Source organism: Emydura macquarii, unplaced genomic scaffold, assembly GCF_026122565.2.
Source record: "Emydura macquarii macquarii isolate MOO-44397 ecotype Brisbane River unplaced genomic scaffold, CSIRO-AGI_Emac_v2 contig_499, whole genome shotgun sequence".
In the NCBI taxonomy this organism is placed as follows: domain Eukaryota; kingdom Metazoa; phylum Chordata; order Testudines; family Chelidae; genus Emydura; species Emydura macquarii.
The window spans coordinates 16,033,283-16,055,001 of NW_027130636.1; the positions used below are offsets into that span (position 1 = coordinate 16,033,283).

Genomic DNA, 21,719 nt, shown 5'->3' on the forward strand with positions numbered 1-21,719 from the left:
GACTGTGCTGTGAGGCTGGTAATTAGAACCACAATTTCACTGGTATTCTGGAAACAACAGATAGAATCCTGCATTGCCATTTTTAGTCACTATCTATTTGGTAAAAACATATTTTAAGGTTGAGAACTAATTAGCTCAAAATCCAGAAATTCAAAAGTTATGGTTCCCACAATAACAAAAGAAATGTAACATGGCTAACTTAACATTGACTTGGGAGCCTGGTGGAGAGTGAGCATTGATGAACTGCAGAACCATTAGAAGTGGTCAGTTCGGTATGAAAGGGTTTCTTTTGACCACGTCTGCTATTCCTGATGTACCACTAAAGTAATCTCTCTCAATTTAGTGGCTAGTGAGTTCTCATTTAAATGGGTTTTTTTTAAAATAATAAATTGTACAGTTAATCATTTTATGCCTACAGACATTTTTTCCCAAGTGAAAGTGTATCAGCTCTCATACACTGCTGAGCATGCATAATACAATTCAAACAAATAGAAAACTAACTGTGCAAAGATGGAAATTTAAACATTTAAAACTTTAAAATCACTCACCAATTTTCTTCATGCTTAGTCACTACTACTACACATGAAGTTTCAAAGTCCACCCATTTTTGCATTATCTGAGCACAGTAAACGGCTAAAATAGGGATATGTGAAAAAAATGTTTTCCCAAATCAAAACACAGCAAATAAGACTTATCAAATGTGACAAGACCTTATGTTTGGGTATATTACAGGTATCTTCCACACAAGTAATAACAGCTAACTCATTCACACACTAAAATGGACATTAAATTCAAGTAAACCTGATACTACACAAGTATACAGGACAGAAGAACTGTTGGATACTATATAATGTATATGAAGACTTCCTTCATATGAGAAGTGTTATTGCATTTGTTTTAATCCTCAGTTTTCTAAATTCTAATTGCAAGAGACTATAAAATATATTTTCTTACCAACCACCATGAGAGTGAACTCAAAGCCCTTTTTCACAGACTTCCGATGAACCTGGTTGGGAAGGTTTGCAAATCCAACATAGCCAGGAGTTTCTGGATTGGTAAATTGGGCAGGCGGTTGCTAAATAAAATAATCAGAAGATTATATATGCTATAGGTTGAAATAACTGAGGACAGTGATGAAGCTTGTAATTACAAATTAGAGGTAGATGTGGAAAATCTTTAAGTCTTCAGCCTTTGCTGCTCACAATGTTCTCTACAAGAGAGGCACTCAAATTTGAGTCACCTTGATTTAAAACAGAAGGAGCTGGCAGCAGTGTTCTCTGTAAGAGGCCTTCAACTTTGGAATGTACTCAACCTTTGGAATCCAAACCTATTGGTTTGCAGTGCACATTATAAGGTCTACGTTTTCCAATCAGGCTTTAAGGAATGGAAGGGATTCAGGATTTGTTTGCAGTTGTGGCTTCACTGCTGATTTTATTTGCATTGTTTTTCTAAATAACTGTCAAAGGTGTCTACAGTAAGATAAAGGAATCCTTTTTTGCATATTTATTGTTATAGATACATAAATGTCTAGTTGCACATGCACAAGATAAACCTAAAAAACATTTAAGTATCAAATTTCCCACTGACAAATTAAATAGTAACAGCTTTATCATATTGGTTTAGTTTCCAGATTAAAATAAATGGCATGTTTTTCCTCCAACCGTTTAAATAAAACTGAAAATTCATGGATGCGTTTCTCTCACCAATACTACATGTTGTACAGAAACGCACTATAGCTATGTTCACGCTACCACAATGGTCAAACAATTTTGATGACAATTTCACAATACAGAGTAGATTAACTATGCTAAGTGAAAGTTTTCACAATGAGTGTAGTTCATTCCAACTATCACTTCAGGAACTGTAGTAAATTATATTCAAGATTACCCCCAGCAGAATATGGCTCTGTAACAATCTACTAACTTTTAACTAACAAACTAACTAATTACCTACTTTTAAAAATGTATGTTTAACCGCATTTTAAAATTGGCTGTGTGGCTGGAACTTGTGCACATGATATATTTCTAGTCAGTTCTGACACATACAAATAAAAAAATATTTAAAAACTACCTGTGGTCTGATAATCATCTATTTGAGATAGTTTATTAGAAATCTTCTAATGAAGCAAGGGAATCGACTTAATACAGGTGTCCCTTCTAGCCCATACTAGTCTATGCTCAGTTCACTGAAATCAGAAGGAAAACAAGAGGCTGCTCTGGAAAGGACTCAACTTTCATTTGCAGTTTACAAACAAATGTATGAAAATGCCCAACACTAAAGAATAGCAGAAAAAGTCTTCACACGTCAGTTTACTCTCTGCAAACATACTACACAAGTACTTGACAATTTATGTCACTGCCAATAGGTTAATATGAGCCATTCTGATTCCTACTTGTGACACAGAACGCGTGGAACAAGAAAGCATCTGAATTGTATATGGTGATTGTCACATTAATATGATCTTTTGGTTTAAATTCTCTATTGTTGCTTTTACAGTCTTAAAGGATCTGTCAATCCCTCAGCCTTACTCTTTTAGGAAAAGGGAAAAAAGCCAATTAAACTGGTGCTCATCCTTTTCCACAATATTGTTGATCACAAAACTGGGTACACAGTGGCAAAAGAGAAGTTCAAATACAAATTAGTGCAATTGGAAATGGGTTTGTTCAAGTGTGGGGGACTTCAGTGGAAAAAAAGTGAGCAGTCAGGAAGATAAACTCCTGTGCTACATGTTTTCTCTTTATAACCTCCACAGGAAACAACTTGCCATAAACACAGTATTTTACATAATTTCACCTATTACTGAACTGTTTAATGTTTATTTTCATTTATTTATAAATTTGAAATATTCCATACACTTGACTGTGGACCCCACACTCTAAAAATGTTATATTCATTTCATATTAAGGTTATACCATCTAAAAACCTTAATAAAAACCATGCTTTTATCTTATAGTTAATGAATATACAAATGATATTCTTACCTTGGCCATCCTTATGGAAGGTCAGTCACTGTGTGAACAAAATGTTTTTTTAGTTTTTTTACAAACAAGATAACATGAAGACAAAACACCTACTAAAACCACTACTATACAATTAAATTTCAATTCTCTCAACAATGAACAAGAGGGAGAACATTCTGAACTACTTGTATTTGTCACCCATCTTCTGGATCATCCCAAATGATTTCCTGCCAAATACCAATATTTGTATCTTTCTTTGTTATGAAAATCCCACTCCATGCTCAAAGACCATCACTAAATGCCTATCTCCAATTCTATTAAATTCACTGGGAGCAAAGTTAAGCCAACAGTGAGTGGTTCTAAATATTCCACTCAAACTATATAAGGAAAAGCTTTTAAATCCGGAAAAATTGTAAAGTCTACATCTTTTACAAAAACCAACTGAAGCAAAACCTAAAAAAAAGCTCTGTGTAGCTTAAAAGCTTGTACCTTACACTGGAAGAAGTTGGTCCAGTAAAAGATACTACCTCATCTATGTTGTCTCTCTAAGAGAAACTATTAATAAAAATACATGCCCAAATTAGAGTTTACAGGAAATTGCCTTTTCAGAGTTCAAACAAAAGTCATACAGCTTATTCATTTCTCTTCCCCCAAACTTCTAAGTGTCCTGTAAATAATTAAAGGAAGAGGTTCAACAACTTCAAAATGTGATAGGTAAGCAAAATTAGATATATTACCTCCTTCTCTCTGACCGCAATGCCGACAACCTCACCCAACCATTCAAAACGCTGAGATAATCTTTTTGCTTCCTAGCTCTGCCAGCTCCGCCTCCGCCACCCCAGTTCCTCCTTTAGCTTCCCTTCATCCATCACATCAAGATGAAACTTCCTGTCCTTACTCACAGAAGATCTCCACAATTTAGCCCCACCCTACCAAGCTGACTCCCACCTTCACTATCACGGATGCCAATCTTTATCACCCAATTCTCCACTTGTTCTCCAAGCACTTGTATTACTTCCCCCATGCCCCTCCTTTAAAAATAAAAATAAAAGCTTCCAATCAAAAACCATGAAGCCACCACCTAATCCTCCTTCAAGTCCCTCAAAACTCATCTCTTCCATAATGCATATCAAACTGAAACCTGATAATGGTTAAACAGGTCAGAGAATTGTGATGACTACTACTGACTGCTTACAATATGTAATCTTAACCAAGATATAAACCAGAGGCTTTGACCCTTTTTGGTTACCAAATGTTCAATAGTAATTTTCACAAAAACAAGAGGCATTAACTACAACTCCCTAGCAAATATTTTATTTTGGTAATTACCAGTTATTTCAGGAAACAGATGTATCCAAATTTTCTATGTCTAGGAAGACAAGTACAAACTTCTTTCCAATGTGGAACTTGCCATAGTTACCTGGGCCTCCAAAACTGAATTACTGTTACTCATTCTGTGTGTGTGAAGCCACCCAGAAACAAAAGCTAGTGCAAAATGTGGCAGTGTGTTTATTAAGTGGAATTCTACACTGGAAGTATCTAACACCAGTGCTCCATGATGTACAGGCAATGATCAATGGTCAATGATCAGTTTCCAAATGGAATTTATGGAATTGGTTTTAACTGATGAAGTCCTAAATTGTTTGAGCTGTGACTCAAGAGACTTCAGCTTCTCAAGCTACACAGCTGCTGCAAGGATCAGAGGCACCACTCAGCTGACAAGCTCTCAATAAAAGAGTGGGAGTTACTAGCAGGGTGTTCTCGACTTTAGAAAATTTTCTCCCTGTTGGTCTACCAGGGACCATATTGACTTTCCAGGCACACTGCAAGGTCCATCTTTCCATCCAGGCATTCGGGTGGGCGGGGGGAGGAGGAGAAGGCAGACTGCAGGAATTTTACTTATGGCTGCTTGGGAAAAAGGAGGTATTTAAGTTTGATGATGCATATTTATTGCTAAAGATAAGCAGCCTGGAGATATTCATTGTGAAATTTAGATTAACAGGTGCTTGTTTTATAAATCTAAACAAAAAATGTGGAGTTACCATTATATCAACTGCACAAAAGGTAAATTAAAAAGATTTCTCCCTAGCAGTAACTTTCTCTTTAAATACTGGACAAATAGTCTAAGAACACTGAATTACTTAAAACAATGAATTACCTTCCATAAGGATCTTCAAGAACTTCAAATATTAACTAATCAAGTCTCACCACCCTTGTGAGTTAAGTTTCATTATCTCCACTGTACAGATGAGGAAACAGAGGCAGAAAGAGGACTGAGTAATTTGCCCAGGATCACCCTACAAGGCCACATCAGAGATAGGATTTAAAACAAACGCACCTTGAATTTTCTGTTACAGGATTACACTATTTTGTATTGGACACACTGTACTGTCCTATACAATCTATGCTTCTCTGATATAACCATCTATCCACTTAGGTTTCTAACTAATATAGAAATCTTTCACAACAGGAAATACTGCATGAAAAATGTTTTAAGTCTGTGACTAAGCTCTCTCATTCAGGTAGCAACACACAAATTCATAAGCAGTTTCCAATTTGAAAGCATCCTTGATCTTCCCTTACAGGCGTTCAAAAACCCTAAGGAAAACATTATACTTGTGTCTTGAATGATCAAAGAGGAGTCCGAGCAGAGTTTGAACAAGGATTACAATTCATTGCTCTTAAATTACATCTAGAACCACTGTTAGATCTTATTTACTTGTCTTCATCTGCATTTGTACTTGCTTTTCCGACACTTGAGTCTCTCTATAAAAAAAGTTCACATGGCAGAGAAAGCTCTAAAAGTTGCTCCATATTCTTAGATTTTGTGTAATGAGCATTTTAGACAGCAAGGCTCTTTGCTAAATCTTTAACCCTGCTCCCTGGACAGCTCTAAATCCCACACCCCATATTCATCAGTATCCAGCTGTGGCACCTATCTTCTTTCCTTTGCTCCATCCATGGCACTCAAGTCCCGTTCTCACCTGGTTCACAATCTCTAGGTAGGTAGTTCCACAATACAAGAAGAACTAAAGTAATTAACAATTTAAAGACTAAGCTTTAAAGCTTACATTTACTTATAAGTGCTTAAACTTTGTATACCAGAATTGTACACTAACTTTTCCATTCAAACAGTGAAAACTCACAATGATGTATTTGAAACGTATCTTTCTTCCAAACTACCTTTTACAAGAGCACGTTTAAGTAGCTACAGCTATGGCCGGAAAGACAAGACTTCTCCAAAACTGAATAGGGGGAGGCGGAAGGGGGGTTTAAAGTGCATAGTATTTGAAAAGCGCTTTAGCCGCCAATTGTGAAGCGCTAGCTGGGTGGGGAGGGGAAAACCAGAAAACCTCCGCCACCGTCCAGCGATCGCCTTGCTCCCTCCCATCCCGGGGAGGGTCACGGGGTGGCGGCCTCACAACAAAGCTGAAATCGGCCTGTTGGCTATGTACAGACCACGGAGCACGCTCAACGCAGAAGGAAGCCCCAGGGCGCACCTAGTACTGCATCCCTGGAGCCTTGAGACAGCGGGCCTGGGCTGCCCGACAGCTGGGGGGCGCAGCGCCCCCAGTCCTGGGCTGAGGCAGGCGGGCTACAGTGAGGGGGATCCCTGACTCCCCCAGCCCAGCCGGGCCGAGCCCAGCAACGCCTGAAGAAAACGGGGCGGGGAAGTGACCCCGCCGCACACTGTGGGGCCTCAGCCCCGCGGAACCTGCGGGCCGGGCCACGTGAGGGAACCGGGGAGGGGGAGCGGTACGCGGGCCTCCGTCCGGGAGACGCGCCTCTGCTCGGCTCCGGAGTCCAGTCCCTTGTCTGGAGCATCCCCCCATCGGCCCTCAGAGCCCCTTCCTCCCTGGTGCGTCGAGGCCGCCCCTCACCGGGCAGCCTGGGCTGTACCTGTACGGAGCGATAGTGGAACCGACCGAGCGCCCGTCAGACTCGCACGCGAACCGACGGCACTAGACTGAGCGAGTTTGTCTGTACCCCTCCCTCCGAGCGAGGTCGCGCGCGCCTCCCCAGACCCCGCCCCAGAGGCGGAGCCGGGACCCGACAGCGTGAGGGGACGCAAGCACGAGCCGCAGCCTTAGAGTAAATACGCGCCAACGCGCGACTCAGGAGTCCTCACGCCGCATGCGTTTAACTGACTGCGCAGACGCAAACGCCGTTCCTGTGGCGATTTGACTGGACAAGGGCGCGTGGAGGAGGGGCCACCCTTATGTTTGCAGTGGGTCACGCACATTCCTCTCCTTTACCAAGATGGCGGCCGGCCCCTTGGCCTCGTACCCAGCATAAGCTTCGCTGTAGGCCCATTAGAGGTATGGTGATCTCCGTTCACGCCCACTAGGGCAGTGCGATAACACGGGGGGTCAGGGACGCATCAGGTAAGAGGGGCCGGACAGCTCACCCCGACCTTCACTCGGTGGGACTGGGATGACTGCGCTGCCGCCAACAAGCTGGCGGCAGCAGCGAGACGGGATCGAAGCCTGGAATGTCTAGCCCGCATTCATTTTCGCTCTATGGTTTGCGCCTTTTCTATTGGCGCTGTTGGGCCACGTGATCGTGGTACTCCCCCTCAACTCCCCTTACCATAGAGTGCGGCGGAGGGAGAGGCACTGGCAGCCGCCTTCCGGTAGGGCCAGGGGGAGGGACGGGGTACCCCGTCCACTGAACGAGAGGGGGGCGATTGCAATTTCATCAGCGGGGGTGCCACTGTCCAGCCCCCACCCCTTGCTTCTCCTGGCTGCAGGCCCGATGCTGTCTCACGCCTGCCCCCCACCTTGAATATGGTGGCAGCGTCACCTTTCTCGGGTGTTGCCAACCCCAAGCATTTAAAATGCACAGGTGGGGTGACCCTAGGTGCTGTTTTGGTGGGGACGGTCCCTGTTTTAAACCCTGTCATGGCCGTCCCAACTTTTTGGGCAAAAGTCAGCATTTGTCCTGTTTGCTTTTGCTCTCTGATCAGCTGGCAAGAACAAATGGGACAATTTTCCACTTTAAAAAAAACAAGCAAACCGGGAGTGCAGAAGAAAGGGTGTGTGTGGGGGCTGACACAGTGATGCCAGCCCCACGTGGAGGGGAGGCAGGGCTCAGATAAGCATCACGACCAGATCTCAGGTGGGAGGCAGCAGGGCATTTGTGAGCAGCAAGGCCAGCCTGTGTAGGGGAGGACTATGGTAGTGGATGGCTTGGGCTAGCACAAGCTGTGTCCTATTTTTCCTGTGGGAAATAGGGGCATCTTAGGCCTGAGTAATGCCTGCTTCCCCACCCCCCAAAATCATGATTGTAAATGCATGTGTGGTGATGATTTGCCATCTGGTTGTTGCAGCATTGGGGGGCAGAGTTGGATGCTGATAAATACCATGAGCTAAAATTTAAAAAATACCCTGATATTCTGATGCATTCCTCTACTCCATCATTTACAGCTATATGAATATATATATATATAGAGAGAGAGAGAGAGAAATTAGGTACGACTTAGAACACATCTCCTCTGCCTATCAGTTAACAGCAGCTTTGCTCCCAGCTCCCTTGGAATGAAAAGGCAGGCCCCTTGGAAAACCATTGAACTGGGACTTGGAGTTTAACTTCTCTCCTCCCTTGCAGCAATGGCAGCCTTAGAGATAAAGTTCTCTTCGCTCTCCCCGCTCCCCCGCAGCTGCAGCATGAGCTTTCTTCAAGCTGTCATGCTGCTGTGCCGCTCTAGCTTTAAGGAAATAATACTTACTAAGGGAAGTTCAATCTCTTTTATGGTGAAACAGCAAACAAAGGAGTATGTTATGCTGGTGACGTTAGTAATGCCAACATCTGTCCCTTAGGAAAGGCAGCAAGACCCTCCAACTCATCGCATTTGTTATTTAGCACTTGGGTGTATGTCCCCAGATATGCATTACACTGTAGCCATATGTTAATGACAGTCTCAGCCCTCATATGTTTATACTATGAGAAAATCAACATGCTTGATCAACCTGTAGATGGTAGGTTGCTTCTTGTGGGTTTTATTACTTCTGGTTTAGTAAATTAGGTGAGATCTTATGCCACTCAATTACTGATTAAAGGTTAGAATTGTCATTTCCATTACTATTGTCTTAAGGCATCCATCTGCTCCATAAACTCCCACCCTCAGTCAAAAGGCATATGACCAACACAAATCATTTAGCATCTTCCACCACATGCTTAGATAGATGCATGTGAATAGCTTCTGGACTTTTAACTTAGAGCATTTTAAAGCAAGGAAGGCTAGTGATAGAGAAATAGAGTTCAGGACTAGGTTTGCTGAGCTGGAAAATGAAGAAGGGGCACAACGGTCAGTAACAGAGTGGGACGGCAAGGAAGAAGAGAAGGGGGGCTAGTCTTACAAGAGGAGGGGAAGAGTCAATGAAGACAGCTGGTGTTGGGAGCCCCAGAAGGATAGAAGATGACTTGCAGAAGATTGTAAGAGAGAATAAAAGACCAGAGGACTTGCAGCCAGAAAGAACAGGAGGAGGGCTAGAGAATCACACCAACACCAAGCAGAGACAGGTCTACATGACTGATGATTCCCTCCTAAGAAGGACAGGTCTGACACCAGAGCTGGTTCAGAGAACAAAAAGGTGTGCTGTATGTGGGGAGCTAAGAAACAGGATGTGAACCTGAGACTGAAGAGTATACTAATAGGAGCAGGAAAGAATCTACTGATTGACCTTCACATGGGAACAAATGATAACTGCTAGATTTTCACTGGGATACATCAAGGGAGACTGTGCCAGTCTGGGGAAGATGCTTAAAGAAATGAAGGCTTAGGTGATCTTTAGTGGGATTCTGTCTGTCCCTCCCTTGAGGAGGAGAACAAAGGCGAGACAAGATTATAAGAGCCATCTCTTGATCATCATAGTGGTGCTATAAAGGAGGGTTTTGGGATGTTCAACAAATGGGAGGCATTCGTGGACAGAACTATTCTCATTGGATGGATTCCACCTGAGTAGGGAGGAAATAGACTTCTGTGATGGAGGTTGGCACAACTGATTAAAAGAGCTTTAAACTAGTAACTCAGGGGAAACTGTTGGGAGATAGGCATGGAGATTACATGAGTGATTATAATACTGACCCAGGGGGTGGGGATATCATGAAAGAATACAGCAATGGAGAAAGGAACAGCAGTGGATAGGAGAATGGACATTAAGAGGAAAGATAGCTTCATTGGTATTGGCATTGGTAGGCACCTAATCAGGTGAAGAATCTGGGTGAAGCCAAGCAGAAACAACAAAGATATCTGTACACCAATGCGAGGAGTGTGGATAACAAAATGAAGGAAGTAGAACTATTGGCACACAGAGGTGAAACTAGATATTATAGGGATAACAGAAACATGGTGGAATAGTAGTCATGACTAGAGTACAGGTATTGAAAGGTATGTGCTTTTGAGAAAACAGAAATAAAGATAACATACAGTGCTACTCCCAACAACTTTAACAATGAGGTAGACTAAAGAAATTAGAAATGATGGAACAGATAAGAGTGTTTGGATCAAAATTACTTTGGGGATGAAAGCTACCCTTGGATAGTGCCTGAGGCATGCTTACAGACCCCCCTCCCTCCCCCGATCCGATTTGGCTATGATAAAGACCTCACTAATGTTTTTAATAAAATAAAGCCTACTGTGAATTGTGTGATTGAGAGACTAACTTCCTGGATATAGATTGGAGGACAAGTGCTACTAAACAGTCAGGCCCACATTTTCCTGAATGTGATAGCTGATATATTTCTTCAAACAGGCACTGAATCTACAAGAGGTGATGCCATTTTAGATGTGGTATTGGTGAGTAGTGAGAATGTCATAGAACTGGTTGTAGGGGACAACCTTGGTTGGAGTGATCATGAGCTAATTCAGTTTAAACTAAATGGAAAGATAAAACAAGCAGATCTGTGACTAGGATCCGTGATTTCAAAAGGGCAAACTTTAAAAAATTAAGGGAATTTGAAGACTGGACTGAAGAACTCAAAGATCTGAATGTGGAGGAGGCTGGGAATTACTTTAAATCAAAGTGCAAAAATCTGAAGCCTGCACTCCAAGCAAGGGGGAAGAATTGTAGGGAAGGGCTGCAGACCAACCTGGATAAGCAAACATATCAAAAGGGATTAAGAGAAAGTAGAAAGCCTACAAGGAATGGAAGATGGGATGGATTAGCAAGGAAAGCTACCTCTTGGAGGTCAAAAAGTGTAGGGATAAAGTGAACTGCCAAATGCCAGCCAGAGCTGGACTTTGCAAGGGAAATTAAAACCAATAGTAAGAGGTTCTGTAGTATTATATAAATAGAAAGAAAATAAGGAAAGAAGAAGTGGGACTGCTAAGCATTGAGGATAACCTAGGTGTGGCCCAATACCTAAACCAATACTCTTATTAAAAACTGAGGCAAAGTAACAAGGATCTTAGGGGTAGTGGCAGGCTGGCCAGTGGAAATAGAAATGACCACATTGGAACTGAAAGTCAGACTCATCTTAATGGGACTAAATCAGGAAGTCCAGATAGTCTCCATCCAAAAATATTAAAGGAATTGGCACATGAAATTGCAAGCCCAACAGCAGGGATTTTAAAAAAATAAATCCCTAAACTCAGGGGTTGTACCATCTGTTTGGAGGATTGCTAATCTAGTATCTATTTTTAAGAAAGGGGAGAAAAACATGATCCAGGAAACCATAAGCCTGTTAGTTTAACCTCAATTGTATATAAGGTCTTAGAATGAACTTTGAAAGAGAAAATAGTTAAGGACATAGAAGTAGATGGCAATTGGGATAAAAATACAACATGTTTTTTCAAAAGGGAGAAGAAATTCTTCTCCTTTGAGAAGAAATTTTTTTTTTTTAAAGCGAAATGCAGGAGATCTAATCTACTTGGATTTCAATAAGGCACTTCATACAGTTCCACATGGAAATTAGTTAAATTGGAAAAAGTGAGGATTAATATGAGAATTAAAAGGTGGATAAGGAGCTGATTAAAGGGGATCATGGGTCATGCTGACATGATGAACTGTCAGGCTGGAGGGAGGTTACTGGTGGAGTTCCTCAGGGATCCAGTCTTGGACCAGTCTTATTTAACATTCTTATTAATGACTTTGGCACAAAAAGTGGGAGTGTGCTAATAAAATTTCAGGTAACACAACGTTGGCAGGTATTGCCAATATGGAGGAGGACTAGAATATCATACAAGAAGATCTGGGTGACCTTGAAAACTGGAGTAATAGAAGTGGAATGAAATGTAATAGTGCAATGTCACGCATTTTGGGAGTAACAAGAATTTTTGCTATAAACTGGGGACATATCCTGTTGGAAGCTACAGAGGAGAAAGACCAGGGTATGTTGGTTGATCAAAGGATGACTATGAGCCTAGGATGCATCAGGTATTTCCAGTGGAGATAGGGAAGTGTTGTTACTATTATACAAGGCACTGGTGAGACCTCATCTAGAATACTGTGTGCAATTCTGGTCTCCCATGTTTAAGAAAGATGAATTCAAACTGGAACAGGTGCAGAGAAGGGCTACTAGGATGATCAAAGGAAGGGAAAACTTACCTTTCAAGAGGAGACTCAAGGAACTTGACTTGTTTAGCCTAATCAAATGAAAGCTGAGGGAGATAGGATTGTTCTCTATAAATGGATCAGAAGTATAAAAAAAACAGGGAAAGAGATGTTATTTAAGTTAAGCACCAATATGGACACAATAACAAATGGATATAAAGTGTCCATCAACAAGTTAGGCTTGAAATTAGACAAAGGTTTCCAACCATCAGAGGAGTGATGTTCTGGAACAGCCTTTCTAGGGGAGCAGTGGGAGCGAAAAACCTAAATGGCTTCAAGACTGAGCTTGATAAATTTATGGAGGGGATGATATGATGAGATTGCCTACAATGGCATATAGCCAATCTGTGGCTGATAGTAGGACATATCCCCAATGGTCAGTGATGGGACACTAGATGGAGAGGGCTCTGAATTACTACAAAGAATCCTTTCCCTAGTCTCTGGCTGTTGGGTCTTGCCAAAATGCTCAGGGTCTAACTGACCACCATATTTGGGGTTTGGGAGGAATCACCCCAGGTCAGATTGGCAAAAACCCTTGGTTTTTCACCTTCCTCTGCAGCATGGGTATGTTGCAAGCTTAAATTAGTGTAAATGGTGGATTCTCTGTAACTTGAAGTCTTTAAATTATGATTTTAGGACTTCAGTAATTCAGCCAGAGGTTTGATGTCTATTACAGGAGTAGGTGGGCAAGGTTCTGTGTCCTGCAACGTGCAGGTCAGACTTGATGATCATGATGATCCCTTCTGGCCTGAAAGTCTATGAACTAAGTTTAAAACACGGCTATAAGTGACGTTTCAGAGGTAGGAGTAAAACCCTATTGCACAGCGAGGTGTACAAGCCTCTTCTTGCAGAGGCAGGTGGTCTAACAAACAGGGTATTCAATTGAGAGTCATGGGCCCTATTCCTGGCTCCATCACTGAGTTGTAGTGTGACCTTGGGCAAGTCACCTATCTCCTCCCATCCTTTGTCTGCCTTGTCTAAATTGTAAGCTCTATGAAAGGGAGACTGTCTATAACTATGTGTATATATAGTGGAGCTCCAGATCACAGCTGGAGCCTCAAGGCCCCACTGTAATATTAACCATGAGGAGGAGAGGGATTCCTCCTTGGTCCAACTTCTGATAAGTTTATGCCCAAAGCATGAGGATTGGTAACCATACTAGTAGTAATTCAGCTAGTATAACTGCAGGTGCTCTTCTTAGTCACAGCTATCTTGTGATATTCATTAAGCTATTTAATAGAGACAATATGGTCTAGGTGTTAGAAGAGGAAGTCACTGAACTCGGGTTCTATCTCTGACTGTGCTACTGATGTATATTGCGATCTTGGGCAAGTACCTTAGCTTCTTGGTGCTTTAGGCCTTTTCTACACGAGAAAGTTGTACTGTTTTAACTATATCAGCATAATTAAAGTGGTTCTCCTCCTGTCCTTGTGTGGATGTAGTTACAGGAGTTTAGCTTATTTCCTTTATTGTATGGGAATGTGGTAAATTGGTATAAGGCTTCTTTATACCAGTAGTTATTTTGGAACTAAAAATAGTCACACCACTAACAAAAAACAGTTATACTGGTACAAAAACTGCTTAGATCAGGCCTCAGTTTACCCATATGCAAGCTGTGAATATGGCTATTTGTCTCCACATCCCCTCCATCCCCCCAAATCCTCTCACCACTGATGAGTGGGGATCTTTGTCTGGTAAGCATGGAAGCCTAAGCTGTCAATTTCTGTAGAATATTTCATTTGGAAAAAAACCTGTAACCATAAGGCCTAAAAACAAAGATAGAACTTCTCAAATGTAGTTGTATATTCCTGAGTTTGCAGAAAGGGAGATCCTCAGGGCCTCTGTTCTTTCTCAAGGAACACTCTAGGGAAATGAGTGAGTTTCTGTGCTGGTAGTCAGAACCCTGTCAGTAGCAGTGAAACGATCAGGAATCATGTTACTTTCACATTGCTGCTTCTTGGGAAAGCTAATGAGTAGCAGAGCTAAATACTGGAGTTAGTCACAGGAGAGGAGAACTCAAACAAGAGAGGCTAGTAGAAGGGAGTAGAGTAATATAGACACAAGATTCTAGGAAACAGGTCAAGTAGTACACCTAATTGCTGCAAAGGTCTGTATGTCTGCAGTACAAAAAAAACCCCAAGAAACAACCCATGGCAATGAGTCTGAGCCTGAGTCTGCAGGCTCAGGCTCACCTTACGGCACTGAAAATAACAGTGGAGAAGTTCCTGCTCAGGCTGGAGCTTGGGCCCTGAAACCTGGCGGGGCAGGAGGGGTGCTCCGAGCCCAAACTGCGGCCCCAGCAGGACTCTCTGCAGATCTTAGCATGAGCCCAAGTCTGTAGACCCAGGCTTTGAGACTCACTGCTTCAGGGTTTGGTTTGTTTTTTTGCAGCAGACATACTCCACCCTCCCTGCATAGTAGCTGAGGGTAACAGAGAACCCCCTTTAGGCTGGAGGCAGAAGATATAGAAAATCTTTCTCCTTTCAGGTAACTAGAATAGGGCATTTACCACTTTATCAGATGTACTCTCTTGAGGCTGATACAAATGGTTGTGCTCCTATACAGAGTCCAGGGAAAGCGCCATGTCAGGAAGTACAGACCTTTTAGGGCCCTCTGAAGAGGACTCCTTGGCCATGATGCACCCCACTTAGTAGCACCCCATAAAAAAGCTCCAAAAACCTTAACAGTGGCCTGGGCAATTAAGTTAAATCCTAGCAGTTTTTAAAGTCAGCGGAGAAAGATGCACTTAACCAGGAAGTAGTGAACCTAGTTTGGTTACAAACTATATATCAGATAGTCTATGTCAGACAGCATACAGACCCAGACTGGAGCTGTTAGATGGGTGTTGTGTTTTTTATATTAAAATACCTTACCAAGCCTCAAGAAGAGATAGGAAAGTAGAATTCAGCTACAGGACGTATGTTATAAAGGTAGCATTTCTGTTCTTACCTTGAAAGAATAAAATGTAGGTATTTTTACCTAGAAGGTAACATCTTAGTGGAATTTCCTCTAATGCTGGGAGATACTGATGTTTCTCACTGGCTGAGAGACTCCATTTTGAGTCAGGTAGAGGGGACTGATTGGCCAGAATTTATAAAGGCTGGAGTTAAGGGACTTAGCAAATCAAATTCATCTCTAAGGTTACTATTTGCAAACTGGGACTGCCTAAGGCCCCTCCCCCAGCCCAAGGGGAGGAGCCACTGGACCCAGAACACAACTGAATACGGGGGACAACAAATGAAAAAACAGGAAGGGGTGTGATGGTCAAAGGGTCAAACGGAGGGAACCAGAAGGGGATACCGAGCAGAGAGCCCCGGACAGCGCCCACTGCTCCCGGAAGATGTCAAGGGAGCCAGCGGACGCCGCCCATAGGAACTCTGCCCGGATGCGGGAGTGCACAAGGGAACGGAAGTAGGCCCCACAGTCGCAAAGCGCCCCCCCACCAACCTCCTCTTCCTGGTGTTATAGATGGCCATTTTCGCCAGGGCCAGGAGGAGGTTGACGAGGAGGTCCCGTGACTTCATGGGGCCACGGATGGGGTGTGCGTAAATAAACAGGTGTGGGGAAAAGTGCAGCCAGAACCTCAGCAGGAGGTTCTGGAGGAGCCGGAAGAGGGACTGCAGCCTGGCGCACTCCAGGTAAGCGTGCGCCAGGGTCTCCTTCACACTGCAAAAGGGGCAGGTGTCGGGGCAGGGGGTGAACTGCGCCAGGTACACTCCCGTGCTCACGGCTCCATGAAGGAGCTGCCAACTGATGTCCCCGGAGGGCCGTGGGGTCAAGGTGGAATACAGACTGGCCCACCGGGGGTCCTCGCCCTCCACAGGTGGCATCGGGTCCCGCCACTTGGTATCAGGGCGGGACGTGAGGGCAAGGAAATGAAGGGTATGGAGCACAAGTGTGTAAAGATGGGCCCTTGGCGCGGTTCGAAAGGGGACCGGCTGCAAGTCGTGCAGCTGGCTCAGTGCATAGGGAGGGGGTGGCCGGGTGGGCTCACGGGGCCGGGACCTGATGAAAAGTGCTGGAGGGCTGGGGCTGAGGGGCGGGCGGGGAGCACTCTCTCGCAGGACCCGCTCGAGGTAAGCCTGAGCAGCGGGGGACAAGGCTGCCCTCACCTCCTGGAGTACGCGCCGGGGGGTTTGAAGGGTGGAGAGCCCCATGCGCCGAGCCAGCGCCTGGGGATCCACCCAGTCTCCCCGGTCGTAGTCCAGGAGGTCTCCGATCTTGGTGACTCCCGCCAGGACCAGCCTCCGTCGCACTGAGGGGGCCTCCGCCACCTGCACACCGAGTTGGGGGTTGTGTAGCAGGGGCTTCGCGAGGAGATCCTCCCCCTCGGGGACCGAAGGGGACCTGGAGGCTGAGACCAGCCTCCAGATCCAGAGGAGGTCCTGGTAGAAGACGGGCAGCTCGGAGAGGTCTCGCGGAGATCTCTAGGGTTAAGAGGAGCAGCTCAGTTTAGTTTGGGAACTTTGTCTGATTCAACTTGAGATGTCATAGCTCAGGAGTTTAATTTAGCTTACAAATTTAGTATAGCTTCTATGCTTGCTCTGGGTTTACAGAGCTTTCTCCAGTTCAGCTCTCTATCTTAGTTTTAGAAGCTTAGTGTGAGTTAGGAATTCATGCTGGACTGGGATCTACAGCAGGTAAACTTTGGTTAAGGATTTGATTTAGAAGCCTCTTTGCCTTAAAGGAAGGCTTGTTTATTTCATATGAAACTGCTTTTGTAGGTTAAATTGACATTTTTCCCAAAGGATCTTAAATTAAAACTCCCTTACTCTATTTTTTTTTCCCGTTTCCTTTCACTGCACTTATGAGTCAGTGCCCCACAGCTCACATGTTATGATTCTGGTGGGACAGCACTTAAAAATAAAAAAGAGTTGTTTCAAGTGAAAGAAATATATTGCTATCTATAAATGGGAAAATGCACTAGAGAAAGAAGATCTCCCTTTAGATCATTTCTATCCTTATAGAAGGTTGTTGGAGGATTTTTGTGTGTTTAAGAATTTAAGTTGCATGAAGAGAATATAGCCGATCTGTGATAGGTCTTGTTTTGTGTTTGTCTACTACAGGAAATTTGTGCTCTGTATTAAACCTAAAGAGGCTGCTCTTTTCACCTCCTGTGAAATTTCTCTCCAGCTACACAGATTCTGGTGTTGCCTTAAGCATCACAATAGAAATACCAAAGTCCTCCCTCACACCTGAATGTATTGGGTATCTTATCATAGAATCATAGCGTTGGAAGGGACCTCAGGAGGTCATCTAGTCCAACCCCCTGCTCAAAGCAGGACTAACCTCAGCTAAATAAACCCAGCGAGGGTTTTGTCAAGCTGCATCTTAAAAGCCTTTAATGATGGAAACTCCACCACCTCCCTAGGTAACCCATTCCAGTACTTCACCACCCTCCTAGTGAAAAACTTTTTCCTAATGTCCAACCTAGACCTCCCCCACTGCAACTTGAGACCGTTGCTCCTTGTTCTGTCATCTGCCACCCTGAGAACAGCCTACCTCCATCCTCCCTGGAACCCCCTTTCAGGTAGTTAAAGGCTGCTATCAAATCCCCCCTCATTCTTCTCTTCTGCAGACTAAACAAGCCTAGTTCCCTCAGCCTCTCCTCATAAGTCTTGTGTTCCAGACCCCTAATTATTTTTGTTGCCCTCCGATGGACTCTCTCCAACTTGTCCACATCCTTTTTGTAGTGGGGGGCCCAAAACTGGACACAATATTCTAAATGCAGCCTCACCAATGCCAAATAGAGGGGAATGATCCCTTCCCGCGATCTGCTGGCAATGCTCCTACTAATGCAGCCCAATATGCTATTAGCCTTCTTGGCAACCAGGGCACACTGTTGACTCATATCCAGCTTCTTATTCACTGTTACCCCCAGGTCCTTTTCTGCAGAACTGCTGCCTAGCTCCTCAATCCCCAGTCTGTAGCTGTGCATGGGATTCTTCCGTCCTAAATGCAGGGCTCTGCACTTGTCCTTGTGGAACCTCATCAGATTTCTTTTGTCCCAATCCTCCAGTTTGTTTAGGTCCTTCTGTATCCTATCCCTACCTTCCAGGGTATCTACCACTCCCCCCAGCTTAGTGTCATCTGCAGACTTGCTGAGGGTGCAATCTACCCCATCCTCCAGATCATTAATGAAGATGTTGAACAAAACCAGCCCCAGGACCGACCCCTGGGGCACTCCGCTTGTGACCGGTTGCCAGCTAGACATGGAGCCATTGATCACTACTCATGAAGCCCTATGCTGTAGCCAGTTCTCTATCCATTTTATAGTCCATTCATCCAACCCATACTTCAACTTGCTGATAAGAATACTGTGAGAGACCGTATCAAAAGTTTTGCTAAAGTCAAGGTATATCACGTCCACTGCTTTCCCCACATCCACAGAGCCAGTCACCTCTTCATAGAAAGCAATCAAGTTGGTCAGGCATGACTTTCCCTTGGTGAATCCATGCTGACTGTTCCTGATCACCTTCCTCTCTTCCAAGTGCCTTAAAATGGATTCCTTGAGGACCTGCTCCATGATTTTTCCAGGTGCTTATCTCTGGACATTGCTGATAGCAACCACCTTGTCTTTGGGTAGTAAGTTCAGTCCTCTGATCAGTAAGTGTCAGATAAATATTCAAGCTCCAAAGATAGTTACTGTTCATCTTTTGATCAAAATCACTGTGACAGTGCAAAATATTATTAGGCGTAGTAATGTGATGCAGCAATGTGTTCACAGGTAGATTTTTTATTTAAATTCACCTGATCCTGGGGAAGTACAAGTAATTAGTTCCTGCTAGGAGATACATGAGATAAGAAGATCAACATGTCTCTTCTAAAAACATCAACTTCTTAAAAAACTAAATGGTCTTTAATCTTTAGTTTCTCCCTTTCCTCTTGTCTAATTACTGTTGTACTTACTGTTTTCCTAGCGATGCTCTTACCAAAGAGACAGTTAACTGGGCTCATGTAATTGCACTTCCAGCAACTGTTGTGTTAGGGAAGAATCCTGTGCACAGAAGCAGAGTCTAGAGCTGCTATTACTGTGCTGTGCTCTGTCAAGGTAACAGCACAGGCATGTTAGAAAGACACACACAAAGGATTGGAGGGTAGGTCTTGTGTTCTAATGGCAGCAGCAGCATGTAGGGCTGACTTTGGTCTCTTGCTGTCTGTATCCAGCTCAGTGGTTCTTAACCTGCAGCCCAATGGGCACATAGCTGTGGCCCATGTGACATCCTCAGGGCCATACAGGCAGTATACATATTGTGTGGATGCAGCCAACATTACACACAGAGAGCTGCATATGCGGCCCACAAGGGTAAATAGGCTGAGAGCCACTGCCCTAGAGGTTGATTGTATTTCTGAGGCAGTGCGCTCTGCCCTGGCGGAAGCTTGTGGTTTGTCACTTTTTTTTGTTTTCAAACAGCAAAGGCTGATGAAAGGAGGCATGACCAGTTTAGAAGGCTACTGAATGTAAAAAGAGAAAGATGCTGGGAGATCTCCACAAAAGAGGAAAAGCTGGAGGAAATCTATAGGAAGAGAGAGTGGGAAAGATCTTTATAGGTTAATTTAAGGGAGAGGTTGTACTTGGGGGATTTTGGCTCCCAGTTCAGTAGCTGAAAGAAATCAAGAAATAAAACTTCTATAAATCCACGTATTTGAGTGTTTCATATTGTGATAATGTGAGGGGACATTGCTTGATAAAGAGGGATGCTGGATTACTGAAAAGTTAAACAGATTTGTTATCTGTACATAAAAAGTGGAAATAGGGCCAGAGTTTTGCACTTTCTTGTAAGAAGTCCAACGGCTGGACTTGTTTTCCAGTGATGTTCTGCTCTCCATTAGATGGAAGAATGTTATAAGTGTTGTGGGTAGTTGTCAGAATAAAGCATACATACACAGAAGCAATATGTATACTACATGTATAGATCTTTTGGCACTTTATATCAGTGAACGCAAAATCCACAGAAATTAGGCTTGTTTGCATAACAGCTAAATTATGCTGTTAAGTAGTAGCTATGTATCTAGCAGGATATTTCCTCAGTAACTAAACACTACTCCTTAACAAGAAAATGTTGAAATCATGTCAGTTCTTTAGCCATCGTTGTCTTAGAGGGAGACTTGGTGTAAACCAACCTCAAGATTCTTCCTGAAACTAGACTTAAAATTGTTCATCTGGAATTCTTTTTTATTCAGTAATAGTACTTTCCCACTCAGGATTGACACAGGTAGCGCAAAGATGACGGTAATCAAACACTTAACGGAAAGATGATGCTTTGCTTCATCTCAAATAGTCACATAGTAGATAACATTTGTGAAATAGAAATGGCTTATTTTTATGGAACTAGTGTGACCAGTGGCTTAATTTCATCAAACAGACATAGGAGCCTTCACCAAAGGATTGGGTGACTGAAACAATTCTTTAGCCTCCTCCAAATGGCAGAGTTGGTTTGGTGTGTAGGTAAATACCTTGTATGAGCGAGGCCTATGCTAATATCAGTCTCCATGTCTTTTCCAAAAGAATTTGCAGTGGCTTGTATGAAACATCAAATTAAAAGCCTGTTTCTGAGAGGGGATGAGCACTCACAACATCCGTTAGCTCGATCTGCTTCAAGCACTTCCAGGCCACCTGCAATCCCCCACAATTGAGGCTCCTCCTACATAACCATACAGGCACTCCTGTGTGCTTAGAATTAAACGGTAGGTTCTGTGCATTTTCTCAAACGAATGAAAGACCAGCCTGAGTTCAGGCTCTAGGTAGAAGAGAGGCTGTGTGGGAAGGATGCAGCAGCATGGCAGGGACAGGTTGTGGGGGCATGAAGAGAGGAGGGTGAGAGAATGCAGCAGGCAACATAAGGTTGCAGGGAAGGCATGGAGTCAAGCGAAGGAAAGGGCCTAACTGTGGCAGCAGTGTGACAGCAGCTGCAGAGATGGGATCAGAGAAAGCCCTAATTGGGAGCAGCGGAGCACCCCTTGACAGGAGGGTGCCGGGAACTACTTAAATGGAGCATTGGTCAGTGTTCCTCTTTACCACAGCTGCAGTCCTGTAAGGAGAGTGAAGGAGAATTTTCTTTGTGTCTCTCTCTCATCTGCCTCACTGGGGATTGCAGGCTGTGCACCCTTTTAGAACCAGCCCTGTTATTCTCAAAGTGAATTGGGGGTACTCTGCACCTATTCAGATCAGGCCCTATTTGTTTCATTTGCTCACTTATGTACA

At 43.6% G+C, this 21,719-nt stretch overlaps 2 protein-coding genes across 7 annotated transcripts in view; one reads left to right on the top strand and one right to left on the bottom strand.

Annotated features, from left to right (window-relative positions):
* Positions 1–21,719, bottom strand: part of SEPTIN2 (septin 2) — a 63,598-nt gene that overhangs the window by 32,946 nt on the left and 8,933 nt on the right. For 2 of the 6 annotated variants that reach the window (XM_067539011.1, XM_067539008.1), the window contains exons 1-3: positions 6,861–7,108; positions 2,982–3,009; positions 955–1,075 (exon numbers count right to left, since the gene is read on the bottom strand). In XM_067539011.1, the coding sequence (XP_067395112.1) occupies positions 955–1,075; positions 2,982–2,990 (130 nt within the window). In that variant the 5' untranslated portion in view covers positions 2,991–3,009; positions 6,861–7,108. Of the gene's footprint in view, positions 1–954; positions 1,076–2,070; positions 2,185–2,981; positions 3,010–3,697; positions 4,277–6,860; positions 7,109–21,719 lie in introns of those variants that run through there. The other 4 variants (XM_067539007.1, XM_067539006.1, XM_067539009.1 and 1 more) reach the window with 3 other exon arrangements.
* HDLBP (high density lipoprotein binding protein) overlaps positions 7,218–21,719 on the top strand; it is a 64,682-nt gene continuing 50,180 nt past the window's right edge. The window contains exon 1 of the mRNA XM_067539003.1: positions 7,218–7,279. The gene's annotated coding sequence lies outside the window, so the exon portion shown is untranslated. The remainder of the gene's footprint in view (positions 7,280–21,719) is intronic.